Source organism: Onthophagus taurus, chromosome 2 (genome assembly GCF_036711975.1).
Source record: "Onthophagus taurus isolate NC chromosome 2, IU_Otau_3.0, whole genome shotgun sequence".
Classification (NCBI taxonomy): Eukaryota; Metazoa; Arthropoda; class Insecta; order Coleoptera; family Scarabaeidae; genus Onthophagus; species Onthophagus taurus.
Window position 1 is genome coordinate 5,789,281 of NC_091967.1, and position 16,584 is coordinate 5,805,864.

Below are 16,584 nucleotides of genomic sequence, written 5' to 3' on the forward strand. Positions count from 1 at the left end.
AATGTTTAGGTGCCAAGTAAATGCACCATTTATAATGTTCAGTTTTTGTTTTGTTTTATGATTTTACAAATTTCTTTTTTTCAAATTTTCTTTTTGATTTTAATAAAATCTAAAACGTTCGTTAGTTTTTCAGTTATCTTCATAATTTGACCAAAAGTATTAATGATTGTTAAACTAACGAGCGTTTATTTAATGAATAATAAGTAATAATAAATCTGTAGGTGATTTAAAAGTAATGTTCTCTTCTTAATATCCACTAAGAACAATATAAATGACCATCGTGCTTTTGGGCTTTTAAAAAATTAAAATGCTAACGCCACCCTAGTACCCGGCGCCCCACCGACCAATGTGACTGGCGAAGCGGTAAGTCCTACGTCGATCCGGGTTTCCTGGGAACCACCGCCGGCTGAACGAAGTAACGGCAACATAATTTACTACAAGCTGCAATTCGTCGAGGCCGGACGATCGGATAGCGAGGCGTCGATTATTACCTTAAACAATACTAGCTTTACTGTTGACGAACTAAAGCGATGGACCGAGTATCGAATTTGGGTATTAGCAGGAACTTCGGTAGGGGACGGACCGTCCTCGTACCCGATCACAATACGCACCCACGAAGATGGTACGTTCTCATTCTTATTTCATTTAATTAAAATAAGTTATTATTAATGAGATATTCAAAATTTTATTAAGTATTTCAAATTCGAGATTAAATCACACATCTAAGGATTTTTTTATACTTAAAATAATTTTAAAATTACTCCAACAATGTAATTTAAGGATTCTTTAAAATTCCTTAGCGATGTGATTCATTATATAGAACAAACTTAAATAAATATAAATATAACAATACAGGTGCAGGTCAAGAAAAATATGGGCTCTGATATTCCAGTTACTGTATAATCCTAACCTAACGTATCCTTAAATGTTAAATTGTTTAGTTTAGTTATTTCGTTCATATGTCACAGATAAATCCATGCGATAATCCACTTGTTGAAAATAATATTTTAAAAGAACCACAAATTTTTTTATGTTTGTGTAACCAATAACACATTTTCATTAGTTAATATAGTTTAGGATGAGTCACAAAGAGGAAATCTCTGTATTGTAAATACGCTAAAATATGATATAACCAAAAATGTTCGAAGCTGTGTTTTTAATTTTTTGTAACAGGTTTCAAGTTTTAATATCGGTATTGCAGTTTATATAAAATTTGAAACAACTCTGGGAAATTAAATAATATCGAAAACAAACACGATCAAGCTCTTGACTTCAAAAGGTTATCTGCCATTTCATGATTTGAAAAAAATTCTGCTATATATATATATTTTTTTTATTTTAAACAACCGGTAAAATAAGTTTCATTAAATAAAAAATGCACCAATAAAAGTAGCGTTAATTTTGGTAATTTGTATATTCAGTTTAAAAAATGAAGCTTTTTTTACCTAACAGGTTTCATTTTTTAATCTTCATTTATTCATGTCGCGAAATAGGATCTTTAACATTGCAGGGGATATGTTTCCTGCACATTCCCTAATGATAATCTCAAGATGGTTGATATTCCGAAATGGTCTGTGTTTATATACATCTTTCTTAACGTATCACCAAAAAAAAATCGCAACCTGAAACTAGTTGTCATGTTGTGGCCCCTCGGCCTCAAGCGGTCTCGGTTTTATGAAGTAAGGTTGAGTAATTAAGCCGAGGTTGCTTGCGGCCGAGGCTCAGTAATTAACACTATATCAACTTGAAACTTGTCATCATATTGTAACGCCTCAGCCGCTTGCGGCCTCGGCTTTGTCACATGAAGTTATAGATCTATTAATTAATTAAGGTTGCTTAATTTTTATTAATTAATAATAAAAGTTATTGAAAATTAAACCATTACACCACATGTTTATTAATATGTATTGGTTTCACAAAGGAATTTTGAAAATATTTAATAAGTGGATTGTTGTAGTGAAAGAAAATATCTGTTTCATTTCCAATTAGCATATTTTTGACATATCCAAAGTGATATGTGATTATCAACAATTTTTTTACTATTACAGCCCAACCCAGGAGGATTTTTGAAGCCTGCGTAATAATTTTTTTAATAAACAAATTTTCCGCAGCATTTTTGACACTCCTGAATTTTTTCCGTGACCCGATGGATTGTTGTTGACTGTATTTTTTAATATGTTTTTGTAAACCTAATGAATTTTTTCTTCTGTCTACAAAAGCGTTTGCAGGAGACCGACTTAACGAGGTTTTTTAAACGATTTTTGCTCTTTACCGTTTTTTTTTATATATTTTTTTTCGTTTTATACATACATTATAAATGTATATTTTTTCTACTGCGTAAAGACGATTTCATAATGGGAAAATAGTAATTTGTACATTTTTATTTTTTCGTTATTCGTTTTTTCTTTGTCAATTATTTAGCTACTCACGTTCACATGTAATGATTGCTTATTGATTTTCACTGGCACAAAGATGCATTGCAATGGCACCATTTTTTACACCACAATGGGCACTTTTTTGTATGTTGATTTCCGGTTTCTTTTCGTTTTTCTGCACAACTTTTTTTAAAAAAATACTCTAGATACTACACCTAGCATGCATATTATCTCTCTATAACATATAAACCTAATCACGAAATCCTTTTTAAAAAAAGGAGTCGTAGCCGGGTTTGGGTACGACTTCTTTTCCTCAAAACTCCTCGAACCAAAAGCCTTGCTAGGCGGCACAAACTCACAGTAGAATGATATGGCGCACTAATATGGCACTAATATGATCATATCTCACTGTGTGTGTAAAATACACTTGCACCTTTTTCGTGTGTTCGTATGTCTGAAGTCAGAGTGTGTTTGTGTGCGAGCGCGCGTTTGTTTCAAATTTATTAACAAATTTACTACATAAATTGCCACTAATTTTCTAGAGTGTGCATCATATAATGTGATGATTGCTCTACATTTGAATACCAATACCTACATTTATTAGTATTATGTAGGTCAAAAACTATTTTTTTTATTTATTTATAAGTCTTAAAAGCATGTTTTGTTTATTACCTACCTTTTTATATCTATGTGAATTTTATAAAACTATTTATGAAAAACATAGAACAGAAAATTTTCCTCGTAAACTAAAAAAAAATGTGAGATATTATTTTTAAATTTATTTCCTTTTATATAGAATTGATTTAATTATTTCAGGTAGCCTTAAATCATATTACAAGAAATGTAAGTGTTGCTTATTAACGTAATTTAATCAGAAAGAAATGTTTATTTATGTTAATTTTTTTCTATACTTACTAATGAATAATATTTTTTATGTAGTTATTGCTGCTTACGTGGAATAATTAATCGTGGTTTTGACAAAGTATGGTGCATACAATCCTATTTGATGTTCCATCATTATATCCATATCAGCTTAAAATTAAAATAAGCATAAATGAATCGAATAAGATTGCATGAACTTTACCACAAATTCATTAATATTTTAACATTTTCAAAATTATAATCGAAAACTTTAATGGGAAATCACTTAATTTTGAACTACTTAATTGAATTAATATAGTAAAACCTCCATATAACGGATTAATATGGGTACTAAAATATACAACAATATGATATAAAAATATACAACAATCTAGCATTGAATAACTAGTAAAACTAGAATTAACACTAGAACTAGAAGTTTCGGGTTTAGCCGTCTTTAGAGACGTGCTAAACCCAAATGATACGTCTGACGACGTACCGCTAAACCCGAAACTTTCTAGTTCTAGGTCTAGTGTTAATTCTAGTTTTAATTGTTATGCAGCGCTAGACAAATTTATTTAATTTTTTGTTTTCTTAATGAATTTGTGGTAACTAATAAATATTATAATATCCCAGTTATGTAATAAAACTTACAATCTGCATGATATGATATTTTTAAATTAACCTAACTCGATTAAAACTTTAAATAAATTCTAATAGTATTCCTTCCATACAAATACCCCTAAAGTAGTGACAACTGTGGTGTGCGTGGGTGTTAACACGAAAACCCCCAAAGACAAGATATATACACACTTTTTCAGATCTCCATCCCCTTTCTATACTGTTTTTTACACCATCGCCAATCAACTTCAACATTTAGTGCGTACTCATTGTACGTCAGTCAGTAATTTTTTTTTCGAAGGATTTTTTTAATCAGTACATGTGTGTGAGTACATTTTTTTCTTTTTACACGAACCTAGCCCGGACAATAAGGTACATATACCAATAAAATGAACAAATTTTTTTTTGAAGATTTTTGAGGCATTTTTTAAAATACCTACAAGCATTTTTGTAGCGAAGATAACAACATTTTTTGTGTAATGTGCTGCTTTTTGAAACTATCTGTGTGTCCAAACTACAGTCTTACATTACTATTTTTCTTTTTTAATTTTTTGCATTGACATGGTGTTCCACAGTATACCGAAGTGAGTATAAAAACCTTTTGTGTGTTGGTAGAGATCTTATTAGAAATTGTTTTTATTTTTGATTTTTAAAAACCATACAATTTTTTTGTATTATTTTCAACGTGTTTAAACAAGCTACAAAGATTGGTTCTGAGGATTTGCTTCCATTTTCTTTTTTTATAGTTTAAAACACCTTTCAGGATGTGCAGCCGGATGAGAGTAAAAACACTCCTACAAAACAAAGCGTAGATTTACTTATTATTCTTACCATTATTATTATTAGTAGATTTTATTGTGTGTTACGTTTAGCCGTTGGAATGAGGTAACTATTCATCTTGTACATTATACAAGTGTTGGTATTCAAATGTCCTCACTAAAACGGTGGAAAAGCAAAAACATGTTATTTTTAATAAAGATACCTTTAAATTAAACCGAATGGGTTGATTGCATGACGAAAATGAAGAATTCTTCTAGTTCTAAATTGTGATGATTTATACGTTACATTTCCACAGTGCCTGGTGATCCACAAGATGTTAAAGTTGCACCTGTTAATTCAACCACTATTAGAGTCACGTGGAAACCACCTCTTGCCAAAGACAGAAATGGAATTATTCACGGTTACCATGTTCATGTACAAGAAACTAAAGAAGAAGTACTTATTTCTATTATTTTCACAATTTATCATAAAAAAAATACATTTTTAGGGAAAAAGTCTTTTAAATGAACCAATGCGTTACGACGTTCTCGGCGATTCCATCTTAGAACTAAACATAAGCGGGTTACAACCTGATACAAAATACTCAGTCCAAGTGGCTGCTTTAACAAGAAAAGGAGACGGAGATCGGAGTGCACCAGTTAGTGTCAAAACACCAGGAGGTGTTCCAAATAGACCGGGCTTAACATTAAAGTAACATAATACAAAATCAAAATTTAAAAAAAATTATTTTATTTACTTTTACAGGGTGATTGAAAGGGAACCAACTGTAACTATCGAACTAGATTGGTCGAAACCAACACAAACCTACGGAGAACTTTTAGGCTATCGTTTAAGATTCGGCGTCAAAGATCAAACGTTAAAAGAAGTACCTTTAAAAGGAATCAGCACGCATAAATACAAAATACAGGATCTTGAACGTGGCGTTGAATACGAATTTCGAGTGGCCGGTTTGAATCACATCGGTATCGGTCAAGAGGCGATCAAATTAATGCACACACCCGAAGGGCCACCAACTGGACCACCAACGAACATAAGTTATCGATTTCAAACTCCGGATGTGGTTTGTATAACGTGGGATCCCCCAACCCGCGAACATCGAAACGGGAGAATCATCAAATATGATATTCAATTTCATAAAAAGTCGGATCATAGAAATTTTGTTGAACGAAATGTTACCAATACTAAAGCGGTTTTTACTAATTTAGAAGAAAATACGGAATACGTTTTTCATATAAAAGCGCATACTAATCAAGGGAGTGGTCCCTTTAGTGAAAAAATCAGTTTTGAGACTGAAAGAGATATTGGACGAGCTCCAATGTCAGTAAGGGCTGTTGCTACTAGTGAGTCTAGTGTAGAAGTTTGGTGGGAACCTGTGCCTTCTAGAGGAAAAGTTATAGGTAAGTAAATACCTATATAATCAATTTGAAATTGGTCATCATGCTTTTCAACCTAAGTTGTAATATAAATAAATTTGATCTCGTTTTAGGTTATCAAATTTTTTATACAATGACTGCAGTTGAAGATTTAGATGAATGGCAGCAAAAATCAGTTGGCCTAACAGAATCAGCGGATTTAATAAATTTAGAAAAATATGCTGAATATGCAGTAGCTGTAGCAGCAAGAACTAAAAATGGTCTAGGTAGATTATCTGAAAAAGTAACGGTTAAAGTAAAACCCGAAGACGTGCCTTTAAGCCTTAAAGCACACGACGTTACAACTCATTCAATGACTCTTTCTTGGTCACCACCGATTCGATTGAATCCGATCAATTATAAAATTTCTTACGACGCCATAAAAGAATTCGTTGACTCTCAAGGAATAACGCAAACTCAAAGTATACCGAAAGTTGAAATTACTTTAAAACATACCGTTAAATCTCATACTATAAACGATTTATCCCCGTTTACTACTTATAACGTTAATGTGAGTGCTATTCCAAGTGATTATACATATCGTCCACCGACTAAAATTACGGTTACTACACAAATGGCGGCACCACAACCGATGGTGCAACCTGATTTTTATGGGGTGTTGAATGCTGAAGAAATCCAAGTTATTCTTCCGCAAGCGTCTGAAGAATACGGTCCGATTAGTCATTATTATTTAATAGTCGTTCCTGAAGATAAAGCAAACGATAAACATCCTGATCAATTTTTAACGGAAGATTTAATCAATAATAAGGGTCAAAATGTAAATACTCCTTACATAGCGGCGAAATTCCCACAAAGAAACATTCCATATACATTCCATTTAGGTGCTAACGATGAATACGAAGGATACAAAAATAAAAAATTGGAGCGAGGGAAAAAATACAGAATTTTTGTGCGAGCTGTTGTTGATACCCCACAAAAACACTTGTATACAAGTAGTCCATTTTCAGAAAGTTTAGCTTTGGATATGCGAGAAGTTCCACCTGGAGATCCCCCACTTAGACCCGATCCAAATACATCAACAGACACAAATGGCCCAATTGTGACTAATCAACGAAAAGAAGCCGGTATTTTATGGGTTATTTGTCCAATTATTGCTGCGTCGGTTTTTTCGATCATTTTGGTATTGTTGTTTATTATCAGAAAGAGACGTCAACCGTGTAAAACTCCAGATCAAGCTGCTGTTACTAAACCACTTATTCCCGCGGATATTAATAATAGTACAGCACCGAGTGATCCAGTTGAAATGAGGCGATTAAATTTCCAAACACCAGGAATGATTTCTCATCCACCTATTCCTATTGGAGAATTAGGTAACTTATAAAAGATTTATTAAAAAAAAAATTAATTCTCATTTGTTACAGCAAATCATATCGAGAAACTAAAAGCAAATGATAATCAAAAATTCTCCCAAGAATACGAAAGTATAGAACCAGGTCAACAATTCACGTGGGATCATTCAATAATGGAAATTAATAAACCTAAAAATCGATACGGTAACGTAATCGCTTACGATCATAGTCGTGTAATTCTTCAACCTGAAGATGGAATACTCGGTAGTGATTACATCAACGCGAATTATTGTGATGGTTACAGAAAACACAATGCATATGTAGCCACACAAGGTCCTCAACCACACACCTTTTCTGATTTCTGGAGAATGTGTTGGGAATTGAGAACAGCAACAATCGTAGTTATGACTAAATTAGAAGAAAGAACACGGATAAAATGCGATCAATATTGGCCGAGTAGAGGAGCGGAAACTTATGGTTCCATGACCGTTTCAATCACGGATGTCCAAGAATTGGCTACTTATTGCATTCGAACCTTTCAATTGCAAAGAGATAAATATTCGGAAAAACGTGAAATTAAACAATTACAATTTACAGCTTGGCCAGACCATGGCGTTCCAGATCACCCTGCGCCGTTTTTACAATTCTTACGAAGAGTTCGAAATATGAATCCATCCGACGCTGGACCGATTGTAGTGCATTGTTCCGCCGGCGTTGGAAGAACCGGTTGTTTCATTGTTATCGACTCAATGTTAGAAAGAATAAAACATGAAAAATCTATCGATATCTACGGGCACGTTACTTGTCTAAGAGCACAACGCAATTACATGGTTCAAACCGAGGACCAGTACATTTTCATTCATGATGCCCTCCTAGAAGCAGTTATTTGCGGTCAAACCGAAGTACCGGCAAGAAACCTTCATCAACACATACAAAAATTAATGCAAGCTGAATTGGGGGAGCACATAACCGGGATGGAAATGGAATTTAAAAAATTGAGTAACATGAAAACCGATTCAACGCGTTTTACCACCGCAAATTTACCGTGTAATAAACACAAGAATCGATTAGTACATATCTTACCCTACGAAAGTACCCGAGTTTGTTTAGCACCAATAAGAAATGTGGACGGTTCTGATTACGTAAATGCTAGTTTCGTCGACGGTTATCGTTATAGAAAAGCATATATTGCTACTCAAGGTCCATTATCGGATACTGCCGATGATTTATGGAGAATGCTTTGGGAACATAATTCCACAATTATTGTTATGTTAACGAAATTAAAGGAAATGGGGAGGGTGAGGTTTATAAAATAAATATTTAGTTGTTATTACTATATATTTTTTTATAGGAAAAGTGTCATCAATATTGGCCAAGTGATCGTTCAATAAGATACCGTTGTTATGTAGTTGATCCAATCGCTGAATACAACATGCCGTTATATATTTTACGCGAATTTAAAGTAACTGATGCTAGGGATGGTTCATCGAGAACGGTGAGGCAGTTTCAATTTACAGATTGGCCAGAACAAGGAGTTCCAAAATCCGGTGATGGATTTATTGATTTTATTGGGCAAGTTCATAAAACGAAAGAGCAATTTGGACAAGATGGTCCAATTACCGTACATTGCAGGTAATTTTAAGTTCAAAGTGTTACACAAAAAACTTGGCGCTGAAACGATCATTAGACGTTTCTGGGGTTCTGGCCAAAATAAAAATTTGAAAATTCAGTTTTAACTATTAATAATTCCGTTCTCTTCGACTAAAATATTTTCAGATTTTTAGCACTTCCGGTTATACCAGAAGTTGACACCCACTTTATTTTTTTAAATGGAACACCTGTATATTTTTACATACATATTTGGATTTATCTGTTTTCAAAGTTTATGAATAACTTTACTTTTTGCAATTTGATTCGGCCGTTCTCAAGTTATTCGAACTTTTCTAGAAAAATCTGCTCCAGCAGACATTTGTTCAAAAAATCGGAGAACATTCGATTTTTGGGATATCAATTTAGGAGTCAGAACATGTTTAAGCAACATGATGGGGTATGTTTTGGTACCAAGAACGGCTGTCTAGAACGTTTGGTCTCTTTACTACGGCACGTTAACTTTTCGAAATTTGGAAGTACCATAACTTCATTTTTTTGAATGGTACACCTCATATTTTATTACTCTTCGGTGTACATTAATAGTTTGGGAGAATATTAGGGTTTTTTGAAAAATACACACATAACATATCAATATTTAACCTAGTGTGCCATGGGAAACAAGCCTTCTCAACACTTCTCAATGAGTTCTAATAAAAGCTCACATGCGAGAGAGTGAGAGTGGGATAAGAGTTAAAATCTAAACTTACCTTTTGTCATCGGAGGTAAATCCACATTTAGTTTTCATTAAACATTCTGCAAATTCTACTAAGAACTTTGTCGCACTTTCCATGCATAAAGAATAAACCACCAAACAACGTAAATCAGACTTTGACGTTTGTCAATAAGTCATTAAACATTTGTTTTCCATGGCAACCATGAAAACAACCACTGATTATTCGCTTATTAAATTCGTTATTTTTTTCTGATTACAAAAATATAGAGTTTAACAGGTCTATTTCTTATTGTTTTAGAATAAAGCTAAAAATAAACATTTTTTTAGTGTCGTCAAAGAAATTAAATTTACAGTTTCCTGTAAATTATAACTGAAAATTAAAAAACATATTTCTGATATTTGAAACAAATACATTTGTTGAACTATTTAATTTATATTTGTTTTACACAAAAGTTGGAATAGATTGCATTATTTCATATTTTTTATTAATATTTAATATTATTTTTAAATAACTTAATAAATTATTGATAGATGGCGCTCATATATATATATTTTTTAATTCAAATAAACATAGCAACACTTGTTTGTATTCAAAAATTTTCTAAAGTGTCAAATCTGTCAAATTAAAAATCCTGTTTTTTAAGATAGATTACGAAAATTACGAAAAGTTTAACATGTTAGAATGTTACACATTAGAAAATAAAGTAAGCCTCGCTAACCACAATGCCTCCATGAAAGTACTAACTCTCATTGATATCAGATATGTTGTATGCGCAAGCCGAATGACTCTCATTCTATCAGCGAAGAGAGTCCATATCAAAGGATAAGTTAGGCAAACACTAAAATAATACTATTTTAATATCAAATTATTTTGCACGAATATTCTATTTATATGTACATATGGAAAACTAGCAGCTTAAGCTATATAAGTGATCAATATACTTTACACGGTAAGAGACTGGTGTACATTTGTAATGTACCCTTGGAACTGAACCTAATGGGAAAGCTGAATCCTTAGCCAATACGAAGGCGGAAATGTCCGATCTCAAAATTTACTAATTGCCTACGTACGGTAATTTAAATTCCTCCACGTATCTACCGACTGGAAGTCTAGCCCCCAATACGAAAAATGAGTAGCGTTCAAATCGCGAATTATCCCGATATGTTTTGGTAAATTAATAAAATTGAAAACGACTCACCGAATGGATGTTGTTTCCCTTGGATTTTACTTCGAAGCTCAGCTGGAAAGAAAAGATAAATTAATTTTAAACTAAAATTTAAAATATTTATCACTTAATTCACGTAATAAGTTTTATTTTTCTGAACTACATTATCACCCTTCAATGCCCGCACATCAACTAAAATGCGTTATTAGCGAATCAACTTTCAAACATCCCCTCCTTAATTTATTGTGTGAAGAAGGAATACTGGAGGTGAATAAACAAAAAATGTAAAGACGACGGGGCGAAGCGGTTTTAAATCGTTTTTTGGTTTTAAAACTCAACCTTTCAATAAAAAAATTACTCGTTTTCTCGAAATATTTCAAATAAAACCTACGTCATTGTATCAAACTAAAATGCACTAATCGAATTTCAATGTTTAACACTTCTTGCAAAAGAATCAGGTGCCCAATAAATTATTAAAACGAAGCAGCGAAGACGTTGGATTATACATCATCCCTTATTTTTTGTGTCATGAAATAAAAATCGAGTGTTTTCTGATCTTTTGAACAAATGTCTGCTGGAGCAGATTTTTTTAGAAAAAATAGAAAATACTTTAGTTGAAGGGATCTCAATTGATTATACATAAATTTTCAAATTTTTATTTTGGCCAGAACCCCATAAACGTCTAATGAACGATCTCGCTGAAACTCCCTGTATTAGAACACTAGACCTAGTGATAGAGTTATTATTAGTTCTAGTTTTAGATCCAAATTCTTAATTAATGTAATTATAATGAAATTTGTTACTTTTTAGTGCTGGAGTTGGTCGTACAGGTGTATTTATAACGTTAAGTATCGTATTAGAAAGGATGCAATATGAGGGAGTTGTGGATATATTCCAATCAGTGCGCATATTACGTACACAAAGGCCAGCAATGGTTCAAACAGAGGTAATCTTAATTATTTATTTATTACAAATTATTAATGAATAAATTTTTATTTTTAGGATCAATATCAGTTTTGTTATCGCGCAGCTTTGGAATATTTAGGATCTTTCGATCATTACACCGATGGTAACTAAAAGGAAACTAATAAAAACAGAAAAAAGAAAAACGAACGTTTAAATATGCTTGTTACGTAGTTTTAATTTTTTCTAAAGCAGACAATAACTGCAATAGAATTGTATAACAATGTGCTATATTTGGTTTTCTCCGTACAAATACTGCCAATTGAGTATAAGTTAGAAAAATGAAAAAAAAAATGAATAAATTAAAAGAAAAACTGAAAGGACACTGATGCCGTGTTAATCCTGGATAGAAAGAAAGAGAAATATGAGATAAATATAAGAAGAAAAATTATAATTATAGTGAAAACAAAAATATAGTGTGCAAATGTGTGTAAAAAATGTGCCTAGATATAAATATGCCCCCGAAGAGATGATGAAAAGTTGATGAAAAATGTCACAATAACGTCGACAGAATATGAATCATGTAAAAATTGTGTGTGCACAGCCATTGTGACAAGTTGATATACATTTAAGATTTTATATTTTAGAACTCAGAATTTGTATAAAATTTCGACCGAAAAATTTTTTTGTAAACTTTTTTATTGTACCTACTACATATTTAAGTTTTTTTCTACCTATGTATAATTGTTAGCGTCTGATACTCAATCTAGTTAATTAAGGTAACCGAATCATTAATTGTATATCATTCGTGTTAATTGTAACTTTCCAATTCGATTTAGTAATCTGTATATTAACCTCAGTAAATGTAGTAATTATGAAAAGAATCACGAAAACGTGCACTGTTATCTCTCTTATTCGTCCCCCAGTATATTTACTAAGTGTACTAAAATAAATTCTTATGACTTCCCTACAAAACAAGAACAAATATATTTAAATATTACGTTTTAAATCGGATCTCGAATATCGTTCGATATTATTAATTTACAGAAACTGGAATGTTATTAAATAAGACAACATTGTTAAATACATAAATTAGATTTAACTTTATATTTTTCTATCCGCATATTTTTCTTTTTTTTTAATTACGGAATGCTGTCCTTGTAAGCACAGTATTTGGACTGATTTGTACTCTTTTTTGTACTGTAACTTTTTCATTTGTAAAAACGTTATTTTAAGCTGTAATAATGTTATATTTTTTATGACAACATGAACACACTGTTGTAGCACAGAGGAATGAATGATGAAAATAAAGCTATAGATTTTAATTATTGATTTTTCTTTAAACATATTTATTCTCTATAAAGTGATATAAAAGCAATTTTAATCGATCACAGTATTCATTTTCATCCGGAAGATCAAACATAAAAGAATTTTCCAAAGGGATATTATTTTTAACATATTCAACTAAATTTGGTAGCATTTCCACGGGGGCTAATAATCCTCGAACTACAGCAATGGCGATCCATAAACCGTAAAAATTGTGTTTTTTCCACTGTTGGTTAAAAATTTCTTTTGGATACAAAATTAAAGGATCTCCTCCCATTTTAAGAATTGAATCCGATAAAGAATTATAATAAAATGTTAAATAATAATTTAAATTATCTAGAATTTCTTTCGACGCTGTGTTGGTGTAAATTAACGCCGCCACGTCGAAAATAGGAGTGTTGACGCACCACATTTGAAAATCGATTAATTTAATATCTTGAAGAATTTTGTTATCGTCGTATTTAAACATTATGTTGTTTCGCCAACAATCTTGATGTATAATTGTTGAATAATTTTCTTGGACCAACAATCCATTCACGGCTTGGATAACAAGGTTTTTTATTTCGTCAAATTTGTTTAAAAGAATTTCATCTTGATGGGGATTCAAAGATTTTTTTAAAATATCTAAACTTTTCATTGTAACTTTTGACAAACCAAACTTATCGAAGTGTTTTTTGAAATAATTTCGTTCAAATTTCTTTGAAAAGTCTTCGAATTCATCTGGATTTTTTAATTTTATCATAAAACCACAAGCGTGTAATTGACTATAAGTATGTAGCACCGTTAATAATTGATTCTTATCAAAACATTTTGATTTGATCAAGTTGTAATTTCTTTGTGATAAATTTTCTAAAACAATACACTCTTTAAAGTCTTCATTGCAAGTGTAATAACAATCAGGAAGAAGAAATTCTTTTTTGAAACAATCTTCATACAAATTTTTCATAATAAAGAGTACTTTCGAATAAAAATAACTTTCTCTTTGAAAAAGATCTCTTTGAAACATATGCTCCCTCATTAAATTATTTTTTGAGGCCATTTTCATAAAAATATGTTTTATTTCATCCTCAAAATTAACCGTTATCGAAGCTGTTATTCCTAAAAAACCATCACCAACGTTTGATCCCGGTTCAATTTTATAAGAAACATTTTTCTTATTTTGAAATATTTTAAAAATAACTTCTTTGATGAATTCTTCAGATGGCGGTGTGTCCAAAGTCATTTTTTATAGCAAAATATCTAAAAAGGAATTAATTTACAAAATGTTGTGTAATGTTTTTAAGCATTCTACATACCTACTAAAAAATTACACTCAATGTATGACGTTACGTTCTATGGGCGATTTATCTTGATTCCCACTCATTAAAAGAGAAAGATGGGTACAAATTAAAGTAACTAATAAAGGAATCTTTATTTAAGAAGAAATCTTTCTCGAAACACTGAAATTACTTGTAAAAAAAACTAGACGAACGAAATGATGACGAAAAAGTAACGCAGCACAGAGTATACTCTGTGTAACGCAGTCAGTAAGACGCCACTAAGCTATGACGTGCTGCGCAGAACGCTTAAAAAACGAATCATGATCGAATCCTTTCGATTATACCTTGTATTTTTATACCATGGTTTTCATCTCACTTTGTTAACTACTTTTTTCGGCATTTTTCGTCTTAAAAAACCAATAATTTTCTTTAATAAGCAATTCACTACATACCACACACTCTCTCTATAGATTGACTGATTAGCTTAGAGCTATTATAGCTTACAGCATAATACAAACCATGGCTTGAGACTGTAAAGTGTTATATATTGAATTTTATGTTATTATTAAGTAACTACCTACAAAATAAAATAATAATAACAAGTTAATTAGTTTGAAAATTTTATTAGAAACAAAAACAGTTTCACCAATGGTGTAAAAAAGGTTCAAATAAAAATTAGCTCTAAAGCCCCTATTAATTCTCTTATAATACGATTAAATATAAAAAAAACATAAACCTCAACAAAAATGGAGCGACATTAAATATTGTATGATTGATAAATATATTATATTCCAAATAAAGGTTATGTAACAACTATCAATACCAACAGCTCAAGTGCAACAATGTTTATTATTATTACAAATATTTTTTCAAGACTACCATTTAATCATCTTTTTTGTCCCCAGATGACAAAATAGTCTTATGTAACTTACTATGTTCTTCAGCCAATCTATCATACTCTTTATGAAGATTTTCAGATTGTTCCTTCATCGCTTTCTTGTCTTTTCGTTCAAAAACAAGCTTGGTTTCTAATTCTGTGATAGTCTCTCTTAATTCTGCAATCTACAATAAAAAATGTATAATCAATAACTAATACAGATTTTTCTTAAGTTAAAATAAATTCATTACCTCTTTATCTTTGCTAGCAGATTCGTTACTTTCGTTTTGAGCCTGTTCCCCTTTTCGCTCTAACAATGTTCTAGCAGCAGTTGAAGCACTTTGCGCCTGTCGCATAGCGGCTTCAGACTGTGCCAAAAGTCCCGCTTGAGAGGAAATCAAAGTAACCAATCTTCTAATCACCAAAGATAGGAATAAAGCAAAACCGGAAATGTAAAAGTTTCTTTGCGCGCGGAATAAGCGCATATTCTCTTGCATCTCAGCTTCTAATTGTTTATGTTCATGTTCTAAAAATAAAACATAATAAATTAATTAACTGAGATATAAAATATTTATAAATTGACAATCAATTTCGATTGGACATTGCCCCATACACTCAAAAACCTCGAAATACTCACCACTCCCATGAGAATACTTTCTCATCTCCCTAATAGCGTCCAAAAGGAACAAGAATAGAATCGCTAGCAAAATCATAAAATAAATGCTCGCTTGTCGTTGCAACCCCTGCAGAAATTTCGATTTGAATAAACTGTTCCATTTCCTTGGACTGGCAATCGGCAACACTAAAAGAAGCACCGCGGCGATCTCGAAATACAAGAAACCGGCTATGAGGGTCCACTGTAAACTCATTTTAATCTTCTCAAAAACTGGCTAACAACGAAAGATAAACCGGTTTTTAGTAATCGCTATCACTTTCGGCTACGTGTTGTTTTATAGTACGATTAGACCCTCGAGAGAGTATACTATTTATAGAAATAGGTCTTATAAGCTTCAACTTGCATGAGTCACGAAATATTTCGTTTGACTGAAATTTGACATCTGACGTGGTGTATAATCTCAAATTCTAACTAATTTCATAATATAAACAATTTAACCTATTCTAAGTATTGGTATCACTTCAAATGTATTAATAATTAATCGAAATTAAATAAATAAAAAGGTTATCTGGAAAAAAATAATTTTTATAACTTTATCAGTAACTAGATACAATAATTGAACGCAGCCAGTTAAGAATAAATTCAATTATATATCAATTATGCTTATATAATAAATAAATAAATAAAGCATAGAAATAAAGTTTTAATTTTAAAATCAATATTATTAATAAATGTGTTATCATGTTTTTAAATTT

The 16,584-nt window shown here is 31.5% G+C and overlaps 3 protein-coding genes across 8 annotated transcripts in view; 1 reads left to right on the forward strand and 2 right to left on the reverse strand.

The window, feature by feature from the left end:
- The window catches only part of LOC111427063 (tyrosine-protein phosphatase Lar), a 205,423-nt gene extending 192,347 nt beyond the window's left edge, over window positions 1–13,076 (forward strand). For 4 of the 6 annotated variants that reach the window (XM_071193971.1, XM_071193972.1, XM_023062029.2 and 1 more), the window contains 9 exons: window positions 326–622; window positions 4,933–5,072; window positions 5,125–5,327; window positions 5,382–6,034; window positions 6,124–7,380; window positions 7,432–8,657; window positions 8,711–8,991; window positions 11,659–11,794; window positions 11,851–13,076. In XM_071193971.1, the coding sequence (XP_071050072.1) occupies window positions 326–622; window positions 4,933–5,072; window positions 5,125–5,327; window positions 5,382–6,034; window positions 6,124–7,380; window positions 7,432–8,657; window positions 8,711–8,991; window positions 11,659–11,794; window positions 11,851–11,925 (4,268 nt within the window). In that variant the 3' untranslated portion in view covers window positions 11,926–13,076. The remainder of the gene's footprint in view (window positions 1–325; window positions 623–4,932; window positions 5,073–5,124; window positions 5,328–5,381; window positions 6,035–6,123; window positions 7,381–7,431; window positions 8,658–8,710; window positions 8,992–11,658; window positions 11,795–11,850) is intronic. The other 2 variants (XM_023062035.2, XM_023062036.2) reach the window with 1 other exon arrangement.
- On the reverse strand, window positions 13,067–14,617 carry LOC111427066 (uncharacterized). The gene is made up of 2 exons (XM_023062038.2): window positions 14,373–14,617; window positions 13,067–14,316 (listed from the first exon to the last, which is right to left on the reverse strand). Exon 2 carries the CDS (start codon window positions 14,297–14,299, stop codon window positions 13,091–13,093), a length of 1,209 nt encoding a protein of 402 aa, XP_022917806.2. The 5' UTR covers window positions 14,300–14,316; window positions 14,373–14,617; the 3' UTR covers window positions 13,067–13,090.
- A 326-nt stretch (window positions 14,618–14,943) lies between these two features.
- LOC111427067 (B-cell receptor-associated protein 31) lies at window positions 14,944–16,268 on the reverse strand. The gene is made up of 3 exons (XM_023062039.2): window positions 15,851–16,268; window positions 15,465–15,739; window positions 14,944–15,398 (listed from the first exon to the last, which is right to left on the reverse strand). The coding sequence occupies exons 1-3, from the start codon at window positions 16,080–16,082 to the stop codon at window positions 15,219–15,221; spliced, it is 687 nt and encodes a 228-aa protein (XP_022917807.1). The 5' UTR covers window positions 16,083–16,268; the 3' UTR covers window positions 14,944–15,218.
- Window positions 16,269–16,584: the final 316 nt, after the last annotated feature.